At 36.2% G+C, this 15048-nt stretch overlaps 1 protein-coding gene across 3 annotated transcripts in view; it reads left to right on the top strand.

Moving 5' to 3' along the window:
- The window catches only part of VAMP7 (vesicle associated membrane protein 7), an 81479-nt gene extending 67011 nt beyond the window's left edge, over positions 1-14468 (top strand). Inside the window, exons 7-8 of one of the 3 annotated variants that reach the window (XM_025277217.3) lie at positions 9444-9536; positions 13066-14468. In XM_025277217.3, the coding sequence (XP_025133002.1) occupies positions 9444-9536; positions 13066-13161 (189 nt within the window). In that variant the 3' untranslated portion in view covers positions 13162-14468. Of the gene's footprint in view, positions 1-5287; positions 5838-9443; positions 9537-12573 lie in introns of those variants that run through there. The other 2 variants (XM_006076655.4, XM_044937474.1) reach the window with 2 other exon arrangements.
- The last annotated feature ends 580 nt before the right edge of the window (positions 14469-15048 follow it).

Consider the following 15048-nt stretch of genomic DNA (forward strand, 5'->3'; position numbering starts at 1 on the left):
TCCTGGGTGTTCATTGGAAGGACTGATGCTGAAGCTGAAGCTACAATACTTTGGCCACCTGATGTGAAGAACTGACTGATTTGAAAAGACCCTGATGCTGGGTAAGATTGAGGGCTGGACAAGAAGGGGAAGACAGAGGATAAGATGGTTGGCTGGCATCACCGAGTCAGTGGATATGAGTTTGCATAAGCTCTGGAAGTTGATAATGGACAGAGAAGCCTGGCTTGCTGCAGTCCATAGTCGGACACGACTGAGCTGAGCTGAACTGAACAGGATTCACAGGTGGCTCAGTGATAAAGAATCCACCTGCAATGTAGGAAACACAAATTCGATCCCAGGGTAGGGAAGATCCCCTGGAGAAGGAAATGGCAACCCATTCCAGTTTTCTTGCCTGGAAAATCCCATAGACAGAAGAACCTTGCAGTTTCATGGGGCCGCAAAAGAGTCAGACACAACTTAGCAACTAAACAACAACAACATACCCATGTAAATACCACCTGTATTACGCTGTGCTTAGTTGCTCAAGTGTGTCCGACTCTTTGTGACACCATGGACTGCAGCCCACCAGGCTCCTCTGTCCTTGGTGATTCTCTAGGCCAGAATACTGGAGTGGGTAGCCTTTCCCTTTTCCAGCGGATCTTTCCAACCCAGGGATCAAACCCAGGTCTCCCTCATTGCAGGCGGATTCTTTACTGACTGGGCCACCAGGGAATCCCAAATACCACCTAGATCAAGACATACATTAAGATATAAAACACTATCAACACCTCAGAAAACTGCCTCATGCCTCTTCCAGTTAACAGTCCCTAACAGGTCATTTTTATGACTTATATCACTCTAGATAGTGTTTTTTTCCTGTTCTTAGAATGTATAGAAAAATGGAATCATATGTTATATATTCTTTTCTGTCTGGCCTCTTTCACTCACCAGTATGCCTATGAGATTTGTCCATGTTGTTGAGTGTAGCAATAATTTATTATTTTTATTTTTTGTCCTGCATATTCCATTGTATAAATCTACAAACCACAGTTGGTTTATCCATTCTTCTCTTTGGGCTTTAATTCTGTATTCTTTATTTTATTCCATAGTCTGTCTGTCTGCCTTTATGCCAGTACCACACTGTATTGCTAACTGAGCTTTATAGAATTCCCTAAGTTCTTCACGATGTTCTTCTCCAGGATTGTCTTCACCATTTTAGGTCCTTTGCATTTCCATTTATGTTTCAGAATAAGCCTGTTATTTTCCATCCTTTTATTTTTTTTTAAATGTGTCTTTGTGATTGCATTTAATAAGTCAATTTAGGGAAATTTGGGAATCTTGACAGCCTTGAGTCTTCCTATGCATAAACCTGGTATATCTCTGCTTTGCATAGAATTTCTTTAATTTTTCTTAAGAGTGTTTTTTAGTTTTTTGTATACAAGTCTTGCACATACTTTGTGAAATTTACCTTTGAGAATTTCATGGTTTTTGTTCTGTTGTAAATTTAAAATTTTGTTTTCAATATTTATTCTCATATATAGAAATGAAGTTGATTTTTATATATTGACCTGGTTTGTATCCTGCAACTTTGAAAAATTCACTTATTCTACTAGCGTTTTTGGTAGATGCTTGCTTTTTATTTCTTTTCCTTGTTTTATTACACTGACTACAACCTACATGATAGTGAAGACAAGTCATAAGAATAGACATTCTTGCATGGAGCACATCTTGTGGGGAAATATTCAGTATTTTCAGTTATGTTGTTGTAGATTTTTTTATAGGTACACTTTATCAGATGAAAGAAGTTCTTTCAATTCCTCATTTGAAGGTTATTCATGAATTTTATCAAATATTTTTCCTCTATTTACTTAGAGAATTATATAGTTTTTCTCTTTTATTCAGTTAATATTACTGAACTTAACTTACTAAATTAATATTTATTTCTGAATGTTAAACCAGCCTTGCATTCCTGCAAGGTCATGATCCATTATCCTTTTTATATAATATCTTACTGGATTTGCTGTTGACCTATTCAGGAATTTTGCATCTTTGTTCATGAGGGACGTTGGTGTGTCATTTACTTTTATTTTGGAGCTTTGGTATCAAAGATATGCTGGCCCCAACAAACAGGTTGAAAAGTGTTACCTGCATCTCTCTGTTCTCCAAAAGAGTTTTTTGCTAGTACTATTGAAATTATCTATTCCTTAGTTATTTGGAAGAATTCACCAGTGAGGCAGTCCCAGCCTGGAGTTTTCTGTGTGGGAAGATTTTAAATCTACCATGTTACTATTTGTTTCCTGTTGTACCATCTGTTCTTTCTTCCCCTCACCTCTTTCTGTTGTTTTCTTTGTTTAAGCAGTTGATTATCTTTTAAAGAGATTTAAATAGTTAAAAAAACATCATTTCTGTTTACGCATGTAGTTAATATTTCTGGTAACTTGCTTCATTTTTTCCTGTAGGTCCAGATTTCTGTCTGGTGACATTTTCTTTCAGCTTATAGGACATCTTTTAAAATTTCTTGCATTGTAGGTCTGCTAATAATGAATTCTTTCAGTATTTGTATATCTGAAGTCTTTCATTTTCTTTTTTTAAAAGATATTTTCACAGAATAGAATTTTGCATTAATTTTTTCATTCAATATTTTAAAGATATTTCATCGCTGTCTTTTATGTTGTTTCTGACAAAAATTCCATTGATGCTTTTGCATATATAATGTGTCTTTTTCCCTCTCTGGGTGCTTTTAACATTTTTCTATCATTGGTTTTAAGATATTTCATTATAATATACTTTAGTGTAGTTTTCTTCATGTTTATTCAGCTTTCAGTTTGTTGAAGTGTGAGTTTGTAGATTTTAATCAAATTTTGAAAATAGTCAGCTATTGTTTCTTCAGATATTTTTTTTGTCCTTCTTTCCTTCTAGTAGTCCAACTATATGTACATTAAACCATTTGAAGTTGTCCCACAACTCACTAATGCTCTGTTCATTATTTTTTGGTCTTTTTTCTTTCTGTGTTTCATTTAGGATAGTTTCTGTTACTATGTCTTTGAGTTTACTTGTCTTTTTCTTCTGCAGTTTATAATCTGTTACTCCCATTTTATGTATTTTTCATCTCTACAGGGATCTTTTTTATATCTTTTGTGTTATCTCCTTAAACATTTGCAAGCTTTCCTTTATGTTCTTGAATATATAAAGTGTGCTTATAATTGAAATGTTTATTCCATTTACATGTAATGTAAATATTGTAAGAGTTGGGTTTAAGTAAGCTATGTTGTGCTTTGGTTTTTATTTGCTCCATCTTCTTTGTTCCTCTTTTTTATTTTTTTATTCACGTATTTAAAAAATTGTTTCATTTTATCACCTCTTGATTCTTTAACAGCTTTTTAAATTTATTTATTTATAAATAAACCACAGACCATACAGTTAACCCATTTAAAGTATACAGTTCAGTGGGCTTTGGCATATTATATTTTTCTAATTTTGAAATATATATAATAAATTTCCCATTTAACCAGTTTAGTGTATAATTCAGTGACGTTAATTATATTTACAGTGTTGCACAACCATCATAGCTATCAATGTACAAAACTTTGTCATTGTTCCAAACAGAAATTCTGCAACTGTTAACCAATTACTTCCCATTCCTACTCTCCTCAGCCCCTGATAACCTCTTATCTACTTTTTGTCTATGAATTTCCTTTTCTAGATACCTATAATTGGAATCCTATAGTTATTTGTCCTTCTGTGCCTTGCTTATTTCACTTAGCATCATATTTTCAAGTTTCATCCGTGTTGTTGCATGTATCAGAACTTAATTTCTTTTTATGCCTGAATAATATTCCATCATATGGATATACCACTTTTTTTATTCATTCATCTGTTGATTGACCATTGAGTTATTTCCATCTTTGGGCTCTTGTGAATTATGCTTCTATGAACACTGGCATTACAAGTATTCATTCAAGTCCCTGCTTTCAGTTACTTTGGGTATTTATGGGGTAGTGGAATTGTTGGATCATATGGTAATCCTGTGTTTAGCTTTTTGAGGGACTACCAAACATTTTTTCTTAACTACTGCACCATTTTATAGTCCCACTATATGTATATGTATATGTATACATATATGTCCACTATATATATATGTACAAGGATACCAGTTTTTCCACATCTTCACCAACACTTGTTATTTTCCATATTTTTATTATAGCCATGCTCATTGGTATGAAGTGGGATCATTGTGGTTTTGATTTTCATTTCCCTAATGATTAATGGGGCTTCCCATGGTGGATCAACAGTAAAGAATCCACCTGAAATGCAGGAGCCACAGGTTTGATCCCTGGGTTGTGAAGATCCCTTGGAGAGGGAAGTGGCAACCCACTCTAGTATTCTTGCCTGGGAAATCCCATGGACAGAGAGGAGCCTGGCAGGCTACAGTTCATGGGGACACAAAGAGTTGGACAGGATTTGGCAACTGAAACAACAACAATGAGTAGTGATGTTAATCATCTTGCCATGTGCTTATTTGTTGTTGTATAGTCACAGAGTCGTGTCTGACTCTTTGACCCCGTGGACTGCATCATGCCAGGCTTCTCTGTCCTTCACTATCTCCCAGAGTTTGTTCAAACTCATGTCCATTGGGTCCGTGATGCCATCCAACCATCTTATCCTGTGTCACTACCCTTCTCCTTTTGCCTTCAATCTTTCCTAGCATCAGAGTCTCTTTCATTGAGTTGGCTCTTTGCATCAGGCAGCCAAAGTAAGGAGCTTCAGCTTCAGCATCCATCCTTTCATTGAATATTCAGGACTGATTTCCTTTAGGATGGACTGATTTGATCTCCTTGCAGTCCAAGGGACTCTCAAGAGTCTTCTCCAGCACCACAATTTGAAAGCATTAGTTCTTTGGCACTCAGCCTTCCTTATGGTTCAACTCTCACATCCATACCTGACTACTGGAAAAACCATAGCTTTGACTATACAAACCTTTGTTGGCAAAGCGATGTCCCTGCTTCTTAATATGCTGTCAGATTTGTCATAGCTTTCCTTCCAAAGAGCAGGTCTCTTTTAAGTTCATGTCTGCAGTCACCATCCGCAATGATTTTAGAGCCCAAGAAAATAAAATCTATCACTGTTTCCCCTTCTAGTAGGTTGGTGCAAAAGTAATTATGGTTTTACATTGTTGCACTTTGCTGAATACATTCTTAAGTAAATGTGGTTATGTTATACATCAGTTTAATGCACACTTCTCGCTTTGTTTGTTTGTTTGTTTGTTTTTGCTAATGACTTATTGCTGTTTATTTTATATTTATTTTAGTCTAGGGAAATGATGTTGAACAAAAAGCAAATTCGAGCAATTTTCTTATTTGAGTTCAAAATGAGTCATAAAGCAGCAGTGACAACTCACAACATCAACAATGCATTTGGCCCAGGAACTGCTAATGAACATACAATACAGTGGTGGTTCAAGTAGTTTTGCAGAGGAGACAAGAGCCTTGAAGCTGAGGAGCACAGTGGCTGGCTATATTGGAAGTTGACGACCAATTGAGAGCATTGTTGAAGCTGATGCTCTTAAAACACCACAAGAGGTTGCCCAAGAACTCAGCATCAACCATTTTATGGTCATTTGGCATTTGAGGCAAATTGGAAAGGTGAAAAAGTTTGATAAGTAGGTGCCTTATCAAATGAACTGCCCACAAATCAAAAAAATCATTGTTTTGAAGTGTAGTCTTCTCTTATTCTGTACTACAACAATGAACCATTTCTTGATTGGATTGTGACATGCAATGAAAAATGGATTTTTACAACAACTGGCGATGGCCATCTCAGTGGTTGGACCTAGAAGAAGCTCCAAAGCACTTCCCAAAGCCAAACTTGCTCCAAAAAAAGGTCTTGGTCACTGTTTGGTGGTCTGCTGCCTGTCTGATCTACTACAACTTTCTGAATCCCAAGAAAACTGTTACATCTGAGAAGTATGCTCAGCAAATCGATGAAATGCACTAAAATTGGCAACTCTTGCACCCAGCATTGGTCAACAGGATGGGCCCGATTCTTCTTCATGACAGTGTATGTCACACAATCAGTGTTTCAAAAATTGAATGAACTGGGCTATGAAGCTTTGCCTCATCAATCATATTCAACACCTGACCTCTTACCAACAGACTGCCAGTTCTTCAAGCATCTTGACAACTTTTTGCAAGGAAAATGCTTCCACAACCAGCAGGAGGCAGAAAATACTTCCCAAGAATTCAGCGAATCCCAAAGCATGGATTTTTATGCCACAGGAATAAACAAACTTATTTCACACTGGCAAAAATTTGTTGATTGTAATGGTTCCTGTTTTATTAATAAAAATGTGTTTGAGCCTAGTTATAATGATTTAAAATTCACAGTCTGAAACTGCAGTTACTTTTTTACCAGGCTAATATTTGCCATGAAGTGATGGGACCAGAAGCCATGATCTTAGGTTTTGGAATGTTGAATTTTAAGCCAGCCTTTTCACTCTCCTCTTTCACCCTCATCAAGAGGTTCTTTAGTTCCTCTTCCCTTTCTGCTATTAGATTGGAATCATCTATATATCTGATGTCATTGATATTTCCCCCAGCAGTTTTGATTCCAGTTTGTGATTCATCTAGCCTGACATTTTGCTTGATGTATTCTGCATACAAGTTAAAGAAGCAGGGTGACAATATATGACCTTCACATACTTCTTTCCCAATTTGAATACTGGAGTGGATAGCCATTCCCTTCTCCAGGGCATCTTCCCAACTCCAGTGATCTTCCTGGGTCACTGCATTGCAGGCAGATTGTTTACCATCTGAACCATCAGGGAAGCTAAGTGCTTATTGGCTATTGTTGTATTTTCTTTGGAGAAATTAGTCAAGTCCTTCGCCCAATTTTAGGGCATCATCAGCTGCTAATGGAATCATCATCATGGAGTGGATAGGCCATAGGCTTGTCAGCTTGCCCTTGTCATTTTCTCAGGTTTTTTTTTTTTCTTTATTCTTTTTCTTTTCTACTTATACCCACCCCCACCTATCTCCACGGAAAGCTTTGGTAAGGTGTAACAATTGTTCTGTTTAGTTGAACTGGTTTTAAGTGGGTGATTTATTAGTGTTTGAATATTAACCTGAGGCTTGTGGAGAAATCTTCAATGCATTGAATCACTTAACTATATTAGTTTTATTGCTCACTGGTGGTGGTGGTGTAGTCACTAAGTCATGTCCGACTCTGTGACCCCATGGTCTGTGGCCTGCCAGGCTCCTCTGTCTGTGGGACTCTGCATGCAAGAATACTAGAGTGGGTTGCTGTTTCCTCCTCTAGGGGATCTTCCTGACCCAGGGATCGAACCCATGTCTCTTGCGTCTCCTGCATTGCAGGCAGATATTTTCCTGACTGAGCCATCAGGGAAGCTCATTGCTCACTACTTTTTCTTCATATTATCTTCTTCCTCCTTGGATTCTTTATTGTGACTTTGTGAGTAATTGTAAAGAGTTTAGGCAACTTAGAAGTGTTCACCAACTATATACAGTTTAGAGGCCACAGTCCCCAAACAGCCCTCAATTCTGACACCAAGTGCAAGTTTGTTAATTCCCCAAGCCACTCTCAGGTTTGATAACTCACTAGAAGGACTTCGTGAAAACTATTATACCTACCGTTATGGTTTTTTACAGGCAAATGTTACAGATTAAGCTCAACCAAGAGCAGAAGCACATTGGGGTGGAGTTCAGGGGAGGTACCAAACCCAGAGTTTCTGTTGTTCTCTCCCTGTGGGCTTGTTACTCTCCCAGCATAGATGAGTGATGACATTGTCAACAAAAAAATAATCCATTGATCAAAGAAATTGGAAATTTTATTTGAGCCAAATTTGAGGATTATAACCTGGGAACAGCATCTCAGAAAGCTCTAAGAACTGTTCTGCCCATTGGAAGTCAAGGCACAATTCTATCAATTTTTTGAGGCAGAGGGCTGGACATTAAATGGCTTATTGTTGACAGTTTACACAATCCAGATTGTGGCCCATTACAAGATTAAGAAAGAATGTTATCTTTAAGTTGTCTTGTTGGTTCTGGTAGAATGTTGGTCTTTATGGTTGAGCAGGTATTTTGGTTATAGAGAAGATTTGGTCGATGCCTAATGCAGATATACAATGCACAGTGAGGGAAGGGAAGAAGCCAAAGGATAGAGAAAATGTTTTATATTTAAATTTTTCCTATCTTGCCATCAAATAAATTTATTTTGCAACATATGCAGAGTATTGTACAACATGGAAGATTGCCCAGGCTTCATTGCTCAGTTTTGTTGTTGTTTTTATTGAAGCATAGTTGATTTATATACAGTGTTATGCTAGTTTCTGGTATACAGCAAAGTGATTCAGTTATGCATATATGTGTATATACATGTGTTCTTTTTCATGTCCTTTTCCATTGTGGTTTAATTATAGAATATTGAATATAGTTCCCTGTGCTACAGTAGGACTTTGTTGTTTAATTTTTCATTGCAATTTCATTACATAAGCATGATTGACTTATGATTGCCTACTTGCTTAATCTCAGTCTACAGTCTAAGCTCCTCTAGGTCTGACCTAAACCCCTATCCTAAATCATACAGTTGGTCTTCCTGGAGTGACTAGTCCCTGCACTAAACTACAGTTACTATTTGGCGGGCACATGGTTCCCATGCAAGAAAAGGTTGTCTTTCAGGAGCTGAGGGCAAAGGTCAGATCCCTTTTCAGGCACGGTTAAATTCTTTGCAGTACAGTTGGTAGGCATTTGGGTTGTTTCCAGTTTTGAAATAAAACAAATAATGCAATTGGAAACATTTCTATATATGTCTTTAGCTGAACTTGTACATACCTCTCTGTTGGGTATATATCTAGGAGTGGAACTTCTGAACTATTAGTGATTATTGTTTGTTTGAAACTGCATGTGTCCTGGTGGGAATGGTTCGGTATATATTAAGAAATTGATGCTGCAAAAGAAAATGGATAACTGAAGGAGTGAAGTTCTTTGGGTTTGGGCCCTCATATGAGTAAATACATAACTTCCTGGGGGAATTAAACAGTTCTTATGGTTCACAATAGCAGGATTAAATGGGGCAGAATAGGCAAATGTGTTTCCAGCCAACTGGCTCATAAAGAAACTTTCTTACTGGAAGCATAAGGAGAAAAAGGCTTTTCTGCTAGCAGGGAGAACTACTTCTAGTGGTCATCGTTACATGTACTGCTACAGTGCAGAAGAAAAAGGAGGGAACCCTTTGCAATGGGCTTACTGCTTACCATGTATATGGCAGAGTCCTGCTTTGGGAATCTAGAGATTACAAATGGCCAGTCTACATGTGAAGAGAGGGAAGGTGTAAAGAACAGTGGAAGAGAATTAATGAAAGTAAAAGTTTTGCAGATATTATTGCAAATCCGTCATGTAGTCATTGCCAGGGATCAAACAATTCATGCTTTTTTTTTTTTTTTTTCCTAGTCTGTCACCTTCAAAACAACCAGCAGAAATCTTGCCCGAGCCATGTGCATGAAGAATCTCAAGCTCACTATCATCATCATCATCATATCAGTTGTAAGTTTTGTCCTTTAGTGATTTTTATCTTTCAGTCTCTAAGAAATTAGGTGTTGGAATTCTTTCTCAATGATTAGCACTCTGAAATGAGCTACGTATAACTTTTAATGCTGAAATATATGACTATGCATTTACTTTCCTCTGAAGTTACTATGATATTCCTGGTTATTTCATGGTTTTCTCACTATTAAAATGGGCTTCTTTTCAAATTACGTTTTCTAGTTGAGTCCATATTCTCTCTTTTCTAGTTAATTCTATCATCTGTTTCTGTTTTTTCTTTTCTAATTCATCTTTTTGTTTCTGGCAACCTTGTATAAGTTTTATTAGTTGTAATAGTTTGTCAGTTGATTCTTCTGTGTGCTGTAGATTAGGAGTCAGCAAATGTTCTGTGAGGTCCAGGCTTTGCAGGTCGCATATTGTCTGTGTCACATATTCTTTTTTTTAAAAAAATGTTGAAAGTTATAAAAACCATTCTTAGCTCACAGGTGAAGGCTATAGTTTACTGACTCCTGCTGTAGGTTAATTATCTTAGGTTAATTAATTAGGTTAATGCCATCTGTTAATAATCTTAACCTTATCATATATATATATATATATGGCATTTACTAACAGTGTTGAATAATTACAGTATCACTGAGAATTTTTATTTAGTTCCTGGTTTTAATTGGGATGCTTCTAATATTTATGAGTGATATTTACTATGAATTCTTATTAGACTTTCATTGTGAAGTGAAAGAACCTTTTATTTCTAGAGTACTAAAAGTTTTTGTTTTTAATCGGGAATAGGCATTTCAGTTTTAAGAAATGATATTTCTCCACCCAATGAATTGATAATAAAACTACATTTACTATTAATATATTGAATGACATTAATGAAAGCAATAATAATTAACTTTTTTTAAATTTCTGGAATAAGTACTAAGAGGTACTTTTTAATGCATGGTGAGTTCCATTTCCTAGTATTTACTTATTATAATGCAATAATTCTCTTGTGTGTAAATATAGTCTATATGCTGTTCTCCTTTTGGAACTCTAATATAAACAGATATTGGATCACTTTGAACTATCCTGCGTGTTTGGTAGCCTTTTTAATATGTTTAAATCCTTTCTTGTATCACATTCTGGATGAATCATTCAGCTAACTCTTCCAGCTCTGTTTATTCTGCTATCCAGGTCTTAATTTAAAAAATTAATGATTAATGTTAAAATGTTTATTTTTGTAAGTGAAGTGAAAGTCACTCAGTTGTGTCCAACTCTTTGCAACCCCATGGACTATACAGTCCATGAAATTCTCTAGGCCAGAATACTGGAGTGGGTAGCCTTTCCCTTCTCCAGGGAATCTTCTCAACCCAGGGATCAAACCCAGGTCTCCCACATTGCAGGCAGATTCTTTACCAACTGAGCCACAAGGGAAGCCATGTTTTAAATTTCTAGGGATGCTTATTACGTTTTAACATTTTTTTCATGGGACTTTTATACTTGTTAACAGATATTCTCTCTCCTTGAATTTCTTTGAATATATATTAAAAGATATATCACAGGGAATTAGTTTATGGAATGGCAGGAGCTGGCTAGGCAAGTCCAAAATCCACAGAGCAGGCTGTTATGAAGGTACTCAGTTGGGTTCAACTCTGTGACCCCATGGACGGTAGCCTGCCAGGCTCCTCTGTCCATGGGATTTTCCAGGCAAGAATACTGGGGTGGGTTGCCATTTCCTTCTCCAGGGGATCTTCCTGGCCGAGGGGTTCAACCCAGGTCTCCTGCACTGCAGGCAGACTCTTTACTTTCTGAGCCACCAGAAGGTGGCTATTGAAGGTCTTCCTGCCTTAGACAGCTGGACCTGCCTAACCAAGAACGGCAGCCCTAGATCTATTCATGTTATCCTAGAAATTGTGCCATGGCCTTGCATGTCTTCTTGTTCAGGTTCCATGGTATCCAAGGCTGGCACATTCTTGGTTTCTCAGCTTAGCTTCCTCTTCCTTCCGTGATCTAGGAATTTAGATTGAGTTATAAAAGTAGATAGTTGTTACATTCAGATTATTTTTATTGATTACTGATTATTTTTGTTGATTACTTGTTACATTTGGAGGACTTTGCCACCTCTGACAAAAAGTGCTGTCACCTCAAGTATTGTACTTCAGCTTTAAAAATCCTTTATATTTTACCTGTGGCAAATGTCAGCTTTATATCAAGTTGGAATATCTGTGTTTGTGAATATAATTTGAGCACTTTACTGTATTCATTAATAACCATAATTTTCCCCAGCATTTGTAGAGAAAAAAAATCCACATTTTTTTCTAAGCATGTGAGTAATGAAATCAGTCACTTAAAGATCTTAGAAGGTTATAATTTAAGTCAAAACAGAATGACTAACAATGCAGTGAACCTAAATTTGATAGTAAACCTATTTTTGGAATGTAGTAATGTGAGCAAGCATACACCATTAAAATAGAATAATTTACAATTATAATACCATAATTAAGAAGTGAACACATCTTTAAAGGACTCATGTTTTTGCTGTGTTACTTACAATTGGAATAATTACAATACATCCACTGAAATGTTCATGGCAACATTCTTCCTCATAGGTGGTATAGATACAGAGTCTACTCATGCTTTTTATGATTTTTAATCACCCTAATAATGAAAAATAAATCCATGTGCAAAATCTAAAAATGTACTTAATTATAAAATCATACCTCAAGGGAATTATGGTAATTTGTGATTCTTATGACAATGATGTTATCAGTAGAGTGGCTTATATAGTTCTAGTCTGCTCACTTCCCAGTGAAGAGAAACAACCCCACTGCTCTGTTTACCAATAAAAAAAAAGAGTGGAATTCAAGTAGATGTGAGTTATATCAGAAAAGATCATTTTAATTCTACTATCTTTGGAAATACTTGATTAGTATGTTGTATTATTATACAACTGCTACTCTGATGGAACCAAAATTTGTTCGTTGGTCTTGCCTCTATATATTATTTAGGAGCCTGTGATAGATTCAAGAAAATAAAATTGCCTTCTCCCCCACCCCAGGTATTCATCTATATTATTGTGTCACCTCTCTGTGGTGGATTTACGTGGCCAAGCTGTGTGAAGAAGTAAAAAAAGTTATCATTAACCAAGGATATGAAAGACCAAGGAGTTAAAAGCAATCTGTGTAATTCAGGCCTTTTAATACTGAGAGATGGTGTCTGCCAGTGTCTTCAACCTGCTTCTTTCTTTCTTTTTTGAAATCTTGTCCCATGCCTCCAGGTTTATCTTTGTCCTGTCGACCTGTTTATTTTAGTGCACTTCAGACTGAACCATTTATTGTAGCAGTAGCCTTAAAAAAAGCATTTTGTTTCTTTGGTTTGTAAATTAGTGTCATCCACTTGCAGAAACATTTTGTTTGTAATTGCACAAAGCTATCACCAAGGTAGAAACTACCTGTCTTATGAGCTATCGGCTAAAATTCTGGATGACCTTTGTGCGCACAAAAGTTGAAAAGTTGCTAACATCTCGTCTCAATGTCTTTTGATTTTGAAGGATTTTAGATGCTTGAAAACAATGTTCATGGAGAATTGTTGTTATTTGGGGAATTGTAATGCAATTGTTGGTGTTTCAAGGAACCCAAGCAGGTAAAGTATCGATATTAAACAGTTTATCTCAGTCAAAAGGGGAATGTTTTGCTAGCCTGTTAGAAGCATACAGAATTATCCTTGTCTGCATATTACTAACTTTTAGAAAGAGAGTTTTGATCATTCACAAATTTCGCAGAGCTAGATATCCTCTGTTTCCCTATTGCAGTTGATTTCAGAAAATGGTGGTTTAAATATTGTTGAAGGCTAGGATTTTTTATATATTCCTTTTCCTTTCATGAATGTTTAGGGCAATTGTACAGATAATAGAATGGGCAATAGAGGGCGTGGGTAGGCGCATTCCACTGATTCACCAAAGAAAAAGAAGAAAACTACAGCCAATGTGCTAGCATTTTCGCTTTATGAAGGGAGATAGTGTGGGAGAACTTTTCCAGCCTGGGAAAAGCCCAGGCTGAATATAATCAACAATCAATTCCAGGGTTTGGGTTTAACTGGTGTTGAACAATAGTTTGAATATCCTTTGTGGTTTAGTAAGTTCTTTAACCTGCCTAGTTTTGAAGATTATTTTTTGTGTAACTTGAGAGTAGACAGTATGAGATCTAGAAACAATGTAAAGACATTTTAGCTAACATCCATGTAACTGCAGTGTGAAAAAAATTGGAATGTAATCATACTGCTTTGGCTACTCTGGCATCTGTTAGCTAGCGTGTACTTTTGGTGTGTATCTGAAAGGACAACATTTGCTCTATAGATCTAATTGCATTTATTTATCAATAAAGGCCAGTAAATGAAAATTATATTACATTTGACTATTTTCCCAATGAAAGAACAAATTGGTCTGTGAAACCTAGCCACCTGTTTAGCCTAGTTATGTGCCTTGAAGAAAAAAAAAAAAATATATATATATATGTCACATAATCTGGATCCTGCTACCTGTTCTTCCATCTAAACCTTTCAGTTCATGCTGATTACTTTATTTGACATACGTTTTCAACCCACTGGAACCCTTTTCCTTGTGATCGTGTATAGTGGAAATGTTTTTTCAGTTCTTTTGATCAACACTAATGCCTTTTAATTCCATTAGCATTTTGTATTGGAAAGCGTTTGTTCCATGAAAACATTTGGCATTCTTAATAATAATTTCAAAATGCCTTTAATTCAACAAAAAAGACAGAAAGTTCATTTCCCTTTCTTATACACACCTGAATAAAAGTGATGTGCATGTTTTAGGGATAAATTACTTAACCATCTCTTGGTCTATTTATGTATAGGAATGCTTTTTGAAGCACATACCTTATTTTAAATGATGCACAAACTGAAGACCTTAATAAAAATATAAGAGTAACACAATGAGTTGCTTGTTTGAGAATTTCTTCATGGAATCTAATTTCTTCTGATGACATTTTGCCATAGTTTGCAGAATAAAAGTATTTTACTTGTGATGAAAATACATTTAAAAATGTGACCTGGAGACTTAAAGAGCTATAGCACTGTCTCAGGTGTATAAAATTTTCTTCAAAATCAAAAGACACAAAAGTTAAAAAATATGTAGGCCATACTGTAACCAACAAAAAGATCATGAAATGACCACACAGCCTCTACAGCCATCATCCTGAGACCATGGTTGAGACAGAACAGCAAAAGAACCCTAGGGATTGTAATCCATTTCAACTCAACTCTGACTGGTTCTGAAATAGATGACTCAAAGGAAGGCATACAAGGGTGAGAGTGAATAATTTGTTATAGCAAAACAGATTTAGGTAAAGAGAAAAAGAGATAGAATGGCAAATATCAAATGTACAAAAAGCTTGGCCACAGCAAAAGAATAATGGGTCACTTTGGGCCTTTGAATCTTGGTAACTGAAGTAAAGAATGATAGAATATGTTCTAGTACATGATAAGGCAACTCAGAAACAGCCCATGTAGCTTT

This window comes from Bubalus bubalis, chromosome X (genome assembly GCF_019923935.1).
Source record: "Bubalus bubalis isolate 160015118507 breed Murrah chromosome X, NDDB_SH_1, whole genome shotgun sequence".
Classification (NCBI taxonomy): domain Eukaryota; kingdom Metazoa; phylum Chordata; class Mammalia; order Artiodactyla; family Bovidae; genus Bubalus; species Bubalus bubalis.